This window comes from Nanorana parkeri, unplaced genomic scaffold (genome assembly GCF_000935625.1).
Source record: "Nanorana parkeri isolate BGI_ZX_2015 unplaced genomic scaffold, ASM93562v1 scaffold61, whole genome shotgun sequence".
In the NCBI taxonomy this organism is placed as follows: Eukaryota; Metazoa; Chordata; class Amphibia; order Anura; family Dicroglossidae; genus Nanorana; species Nanorana parkeri.
This window is the reverse complement of record NW_017306329.1, coordinates 756545-765114: the sequence shown is the minus strand read 5'-3', so window position 1 is coordinate 765114 and position 8570 is coordinate 756545. Positions and strand designations below refer to the sequence as shown.

The window sequence follows — 8570 nt, the reverse complement described above, 5'->3', positions numbered from 1 at the left end:
AGATACCTGCCACAGCTGAGGATCAGCAAAGAGGCATAGGTTTTAAACACAGACTACCGGAAAGGTAAGTATGCAGCACCTACCTTAACAGAGTGGGCCTGGTCTAGTTTGGACAGGGTGCCTTTAAGGTGAACCTGGCACAAACTATAGCAATTTAAACGCACAAGACAATTCCATTAATCAGCAGAGGTTACTTTTAGCGACAACTGTCAGTCAGAATGATCAGATCATACAAATAGGTACCATTTGTCTTTTCTGTGGAAGGAAGCTTGGATTCTTATCTTCCTAAGCTTCCCTTTTGGTCCATCACTGTGATAGGTGCGCTTACTGAACAATAGGGAGGCAGTGATGGGAGTGGGATCAGTTTAAACTTTTGAAGCTCTTTTTTTCGTTATGTGTCATGATACCACATTATTATGTTAACGTGCAGTATTTCCCACATTAACAATAATCACCTTGAGAGAGCCCAATCATGTTGAACAAGTTGCCAACGTGCCACAATGAATATTTTCATAAACATTTTACAACACAACGCAATGAACAGATAGTTCACATCAGTGGGTTGCTGTATGCTAAAATGCAAATGCATTGTGGTATACTGGCTAGGTGCATTGGGTTGCCATTCAACATTTTCTGTTTGTGTGTGTACCATTTGGGAATTTTCTATTCAGTGTGCCAGAAGAGAAGCAACAGGAAGTTAGAAAAAACCTCCCAAAGTGAGGAAAATTCCCCTCCTAGATAGTAGTCTCCATTGGAAGATTTCCCCTGAGGTCTTACTTTGTGGACAATTTTGCAATTCCATTTGCTTTCTTTCTTGTTGACAATTGGCACCATGACAAATACAGAGGTGAATCTCCCCAATGGGCACAGCAATAATAACTTTATAGAGGGTCTACCCTAGGAGTGGGCAACTCTGGCCCTCCAGTTGCCCATGAGGCATTGCAAAACTGATAGTTACAGTCATGACTTCCAGAGGCAAATTTGGATTTCTAGTTAAAGCAAAGCAGGGGGACCATAGTTGTCTTCCCCTGGTCTAACCCTTGCCCACTCTTAACCAAACTCAAAAAAAAAATTGCCTAGAGGTACACTTTAACAGGACACTTACCAACTGTCAAAATGGCATGCTCCAAAATTTCGATAGGATGGAATTGGCGCCCCTGGCTCTACTTTATATATCTGATTCTGTACCTCATAAGCTTTAAAGTGATGACCTTGCTTCTTATCAGAATATATTGTTAGCATTTCCTTTATTTTGTTTCTTTACTCTGGTTGATGACTTAACGTAACTTTGCATAGACCCATTCCATCTGCATCCTCTAAACATTCTGATTCATGAAATAAATTGTCGCCATTTCCTCATGCAGGTGCATTCAGTGTTGTCATTGATATGTTCTGGAGTCCTCTGTCCTGTACGGAACCTGCGTGATCCCTGTGCTATGTATAGAGCACTATTCTTAGAAGCAAATTACTCACAGATTTCCCAGTCACCAGTACACTTCCATACTGTGAGGTCACTGAAGGGTTCCCATTTCAGACTCCCCCCCCCCACACACACACAACCCATGTCACCTAACCTCCGGCAAAGTAAAATAATCCCACATTAAAGTGGATGTATGGTCTTTTCAGTTATTTTTGGATAGGCGTGTAAAAATGATCATCTTTATGTAAATAATGCTATCGATGTATGTTAATGTTTATAAAATGTGCTTCCGGCACACATACAATATGTGGGCATAAAACTGACCTCGGACCTGACCAGACTTTATGACTCCAACTTTGCCACACTCAACACATCTATAACAGAAGACCTAAAATCCTGGAGACAACACACCTTCTCCTGGTTTGGAAGAGCAGCATTACTGAAAATGAATGTACTACCTAGAATTCTCTACCTCTTCCAGGCCATCCCCATCAAACTCCCGCGTGCGCTCTTTCACACGCTGGACACGACCTTCTCTTCCTTTGTGTGGAAAGATGGACGCCCTCGTGTGGCTCGGTCCCTCCTCAAATCATCCAAAGAAAAAGGAGGCTTAGGGGTCCCAGACATTTCTCCACGTTGTACTTCTGTGAAAACTCAATAAAACTTATTTGAAACAAAAAAATAAAATGTGCTTCCATGTATAATTTGTAATTGTGTACATAGGGGCAGCAATATTTGCTCATTACATACAAAGGCTCAGCCTCCTGTTTTGCAGTGCTATGGTTGTGCTTTACTTCTCCTTCTCCCAAAGAAAGATCATGCTGGCTGGCTCACTGAACACAATGCACTCCTTGTGCGGCTGATATGTTATCTCGGCAGTTATTAAGCAGACCTTGCATATCAGACCTTGCTTATTAGCTAGCCTACCCCCCACCATCTCCCGAATAAAGACTACAAGGATTATACTGTGTGTGTATGTGTGTATATATATATATATAATGTGTGTGTGTGTGTGTATGCATGTTCAGTGGTCGAGTTGGCCAAAAAAACAGACGTTAACAGCTAGGCTTTGCATACAGTTTAAAACATGAGAAAACCCTCCAGGCCGGCCTCCAACATATTTGTCTTGGCGAAGATAACCTCCCTGGGCCTTCAAACAGCATCCTTGGAAAGCTGAGGATCCCAAACCCTGTCCTCAGCCCTGGGGATTTTCTGGATTTCTGCATGAATGATTACTAAAATGTTATCTGAACCTCATCAGATGTGTCATAAACTCATTTATACAATGCATAATCTACTGCTTTCTGTTAAGCCTCCTCGAGCTCATCAGACCTAGGATAGCATTGGTTGCCTCTCTGTACCAAAATGGCTTAGCATACGGCTGAATTGACCCTTGTACCCCCAAGAAAAGGGTCTCTTGACTGACTGGAAGCATGGCTGTTTGTTTTAGATAAAGATTTCTGGTAAGGTGCTAAAAAATGTGTGAGTTACACACCTATTGTTCTTGGGGTTGGGCTAAGGGGAGCTCATATAAAGGGAAAGTTGGTGGGTGCAGAGCCTCTTTGATCCCTGGCTCCTGCACAGTAAGATACTTGGCACCGATGCAGGAGCCAGAGCCTCCATCCCTCCCAAGAAAGCACTGTAGCTATACTTTTCTGTAACTATACTTTTGCTTTATTTGTGGGCTTGTAACTAGCTAGCGAACAAGGGTATCTGTTAATGCCCTCAGTGGGCTGTGTCAAGACAGTGCCTCTCCTGGACTGATGGAAAATATCCCCCAAACCATTTCCACCAGCCTGAACCGTTGATACAAGGCAGGATGGATCCATGCTTTCATGTTGTTTACGCCAAACTCTGGCCCGACCATCTGACTTTCGCAGCTGAAATCGAGACTCATCAGACCAGGCAACGTTTTTCCAATCTTCTATTGTCCAATTTTGGTGAGCCTGGTTTCCTGTTAGCTGACAGGAGTAACATCTGGTGTGTTCTTCTGCTGCTGTAGCCCATTTGATTCAAGGTTAAATGTGTTGTTCGTTCAGAGATGGTATTCTGCATACCTTGGTTGTAACAAGTGGTTATTTGAGTTACTGTTGCCTTGCTTTCACGTGGAACCAGTCTGGCCATTCTCCTCTGACATCAACAAGGCATTTTCATCCACACAACTGCCGCTCACTGGATATTTTCTCTTTTTCAGACCATTCTCTATAAACCCGAGAGATGGTTGTGCGTGAAAATCCCAGTAGATCAGCAGTTTTTGAAATACCCAGACCAGCACCTCTGGCACCAACAACCATGCCACGTTCAAAGTCACTTAAATCCCCTTTCTTCCCCCATTCTGATGCTCGGTTTGAACTTTAGCAAGTCGTCTTCACCACGTCTAGATGCCTAAATGCATTGAGTTGCTGCCATGTGATGGGTTGATTAGCAATTTGTGTACCTAATAAGGTGGCCGGTGAGTGTATACTACATGAAGCTAATTGGATGCTCATGAGTCTGCTGTGACTGTTCTAGTTTATAGTTAGTTTTACTGAGTTTAGATTTTGATGGACAATCAGTAATTAACAAACCCATAGCCTTGCCCTTCCAACCAATCTAATTTGGTGTTTTTCAAAAGGGGCAGGATAAGGTTTTTTTTCGTGCCATAACCTCATCAGTCATGTCATGATGGGGAAAATGTGGCCTATTAAGTATATCCCTTCTCCTGGTAGGCCCCGTGCCAGGAGATCAGTTGAAAACAAGGGACCACCAACATAAAGGAGAACCTTTGAAACTAGAGAAAACATTGCTTTACATAAGGGTTGTTGTTATTATTTGTAAAGCTTTTATATTTGAGTTATCACAATCTGTGTGTTAATGACAGCATTTCTCTGTTTTACAGACGTTGAACCCAAAATGGAATGAGGAGTTCTTTTTCAGGGTGAGTAGTTTTTTCTTTTTTTATTGTGTTTAGTTAAGGCTATCGTCTGTCTCCGTGTATGCTTCCTGTAGAGCGGTCTGGATGAGGGTGAGAATGGAATGAAGAGGCCAGGGTTATTTTTCCACTGTGTTTTGTCCATTAAGTCTTTTTATAGAACTTCAATTGGCTTAGCAGACAAGCTTAATCTCCCCTCTGCAAAGAGCCGGATAAGAGTGCATTGCAGGATAACGCTCTGTGCAAAGTACGGGCCTGTAATGGTCTGGACAGGCCTTTAGAATATAGATAGCAAATCTCCACAAATAGCAGGTTATGGGGGAGTATATATTAAAGAAAGATTCAGGACCATTTTAAAGGTTTGGTTCATCCAACAGTAATATTTCAAGTATTTTTTAGATGTTGAATATCTACATCAACTATATCCCAACGTTGGTGGGGTCTCTGCACTTGCTATCTGTTCTCACCCTCTAGCCACTTGCAAAAGTTAGAGCATCTAAACTAGAAAACAAAATTGTTGCAGTTTACCATCTCTGTACTTTCTATCCGCTCTCCTAATTCGGTTTGTATAATGAAAATCAGCATTAGTGATTGGAACACCTCTGCTGTAGCAAAAAAGTTTTAGGTCTCAAGGTCTGGAAAGAGACCAAGACCAGGAACTTCCAACTGTAGTTCCAGACTTTACTAATGGCTGTTATGTCACTTGGCCCCTTTTAAGAAGAACTCCATGCAAAAGCTATATAAACAGTTGTCATGCAGTGCATATAAGATCGATATTTTACTTGTCATATGATTTATTTTTACAGCTATCTATTTTTGAGATTTACACAGCCCAATCAGACAGCCCAGCCAACGTGGTGACCCAACTTATCTCTGTTTAAGTTAAGCAGCAATGCTTGGTCACGTTTCTGCCCCCTGTCTATGATTGGACAGAGAGAAAGCAGCAGTTAATCAGTCTACACACTGCTCCTATTCATACAGCACATCTGATTGCTTCTTGGTGCTCCCCCTCCCCCTCCATATACAGGTGAAACTCGAATAATTAGAATATCGTGCAAAGTTCATTTATTTCACTAATGCAACTTAAAAGGTGAAACTAAGATATGAGATAGACTCATTACATGCAAAGCAAGATAATTCAAGCCGTGATTTGTCATAATTGTGATGATTATGGCTTACAGCTCATGAAAACCCCAAATCCACAACCTCAAAAAAGTAGATTATTACATGCAATCAATAAAACAAGGATTGTACATAGAACAATATCGGACCTCTGAAAAGTACAAGCATGCATATGTACTCAGTACTTGGTTTGGGCACTTACTGCAATTACTTTTGCACGATATTCTAATCGAGTTTCACCTGTAAAATCAATTGCAGAAAGGTGATGCCAAGTAAGATGCAGCTACTTTGTCTAGGTGTATATGAAAATATATTTCATTATGTTTTATTGGTTACCTAACTGATTTCATTGGTGTTTTTTTTTACCTGCCTTGGGTCTAAATTTTACATACACGTGAACGCATTTCACATTTCCTCTAAGCTGATTTTACCTAAATCGCCCCATAATACTTAGCTGGCATTAGTATTTGAAGCAGACTAGGTTGGGGGTATATAGAGGCCAAGTCTGCCTTAGTAAAAGAACCTCTGTCGCTTGAACGGGCTGCTTTAACACAACGCATGTTAACATGCCAAGGTTCCAGTAGGTGCTTAGACAATTGTCACTGGAACGTGTCTTCACCGGAAGGTTTCCCCTCACATCTTGTTTTATTGACAACTCTGCAAAATGTGGGTTTTCCCACCACTTTCTCTCTCAGTGATCATGGTAAGCAGGACAAATAATGAGGGTAGTAAAGACACAGAGCGCAATAAAACGTGATAGGGGTTCTAATTCATCACTACGCTATTCAAAACTAAAAAAAAGTGTTGGCCATACATTGCCTTTAAAAGCTGCCCATACACTAGTAGAATGTCTCTTTCATTTGAAAAATCTCATTTAGAACATTCGATAATGCCATTAGAGACTAAAGACAATTTGTTTTTATTTTAACATTTGATTTTGGAAATGAATGGAGTTTCCTGAATAAAAACCACAATCACTGTTAGAATTTCCTTTGTTCAAGAAAAGTTTCCTATCCCGCTCCTTAGATTTTTTTATTTTTTTTGTCACTACAGTCAAAATCGATGGTCAATTTGACCCCATTAACCATCAGAAAATCGAACGAACGTTCCAAAAAATGTTTTTTAGCGCAAATTTTTAATGGCATATTCCCAACTTAAAGTAGAACTATGACGATCATCTCCCTGCAGAGAGCATTGACTACCGGTCACGGCTCCCCGCAGGGATGCTCCGGTCCTCCTTTGCTGAGTGGAGGAATGGACGGGGGAGGGGGCGGGTATAGCTGGCTCTGTCTCTAGATAGGCAGAGCCAGCTGTCACTCACGCAGCTGGGTGGATCTCAACAGTAATGTCTTGATCCGTCCCGGCTGCGGCGTTCTCAGTACACCGCGAGCTGTAGCTCGCAATATACTGAGCTTTGGGTCACGGGAGGATGCTAGTATATATCCTCCCGTGACCCTTAAGAGAACCTTGGGGAAAAACACTTACCCCATAGTTCTCTTTTAAGGTATATCTAAACCCAAAAAAACAAACATTTTATATATTGCAGCTTACCATTTCCTAAACGTAGTGGCTGCATTAGGCTGGCCATACAATGCTCTATTTATTTTGTTCAACCTCTGGGCTGAACGAAAAACAGAGCAGGCTCCCCCATCAAGTGTGTAGATTGAGGAATCCCCGCTGTTTGCATTGTATTCTGAGAGCAGCCACTGTCAGGATACCTGAACAGAGCGGGCAGCTCATTGGCTGTGCGCTCTGTTTCTACAAAGATTTTCCAACCGACTCCTTCCATCAGATCAGATCGAGGGATGCCTCAACGGTTCCTCAAGAAGCTGAAATTCGCACAGTGTATGGCCACCCTTAGCTTTCTTTTTTTGGGCTTTTTGTTTTTGTCCTTTATTTTCACCTGCTCATCCAGCCAGTAACACACTTCCTAACTTAGGATGACTCCATTCTATGGAGGAACAGCATAGCCACCCCTGGACAGCAGCATTGTCACCCTGTGGAATGGGTGGTGTTAGATGGACTTGACATTTAGATGGTTTTCACAAACAAATTAAAGCCGAGCTTCAGATAACACTTTTTAAGTTACAACAAGTTTTTCTTTTTTTCCTTTTGGGATAGAGGTTTTACATAAACGAATAAAAACTAACCATTGTAAGCACCCCTGTCAGTTATAAATGGTTTGTCTCAATCCTCTATCTGCCATTTTTGCTGGACAGCTTGGCCTGTTAAAGGAAGTTAAAAAATAACAGACTTACTGGTCGGATTGCCTGGTGAAAACAAAGGGGGGGAAAAGCCTGAAAAAATAAAACAAAAATGCAGCCACCACATCTAAGAATCGGTAACCTTCAATATATTACATTTTTGTTTTCGGGTTTAGATAAGCTTTAGGTCTTTATAGAATGGGCTGTTCTTTACAAACCATGGTTGACATTCTGTATTAGATGTGCTCAGATTTTTGTATGGGGTCTTGGTTGGCTTTCCTAGTGGTTCTGCCGGATTTCATCTCTTTCTCAGTCCAGATCTAGACCAAAGGTTAGCCGAGGATAAGCAAGGATTTGCTTTTTGGTTTAAATAGGCTTTAGTTCTTTATAGAATGGACTGTTCCTTTAAAATCATGGTTGACATTCTGTATTAGATATGTTCACAGTTTGTATGGGGTCTTGCTTGGCTATTGTGGTGCCTCTGCTGGCTTTCGTCTTTCTCAGTCGAGATCTAGATCAAAGGTTAGCCGTGGATAAGCAAGGATTTGCTTTTTGGTTTAGATAAGCTTTAGGTCTCTTTATAGAATGGACTGTTCCTTTAAAATCATGGTTGACATTTTGTATTAGGTATGTTCACAGTTTGTATGGGGTCTTGCTTGGCTTTTGTGGTGCCTCTGCTGGCTCTCGTGTCTTTCTTGGTCCAGCTCTAGACCAAAGGTTAGTCAAGGATAAGCAAATTCATTTCCCACCACACCAGCGGTTCATAGTAAAATAGTTTGCAGAAAGCTTACAATCAGGGTGTTGATATTGTATCTGACCTTGCAGCTCGTTAACTCTGCTTTTGTTTAATTTTCACACTGGTATTCACAAGTGTATCCTACAGAGGTTTCACCGTGGGTACGTTTAACCTGTG

General features: G+C 41.5%; 1 protein-coding gene across 1 annotated transcript in view; it reads left to right on the top strand.

The window, feature by feature from the left end:
- Positions 1-8570, top strand: part of NEDD4L (neural precursor cell expressed, developmentally down-regulated 4-like, E3 ubiquitin protein ligase) — a 372712-nt gene that overhangs the window by 195514 nt on the left and 168628 nt on the right. The window contains exon 4 of the mRNA XM_018576257.1: positions 4299-4337. Coding sequence (XP_018431759.1) covers positions 4299-4337 — 39 coding nt within the window. The remainder of the gene's footprint in view (positions 1-4298; positions 4338-8570) is intronic.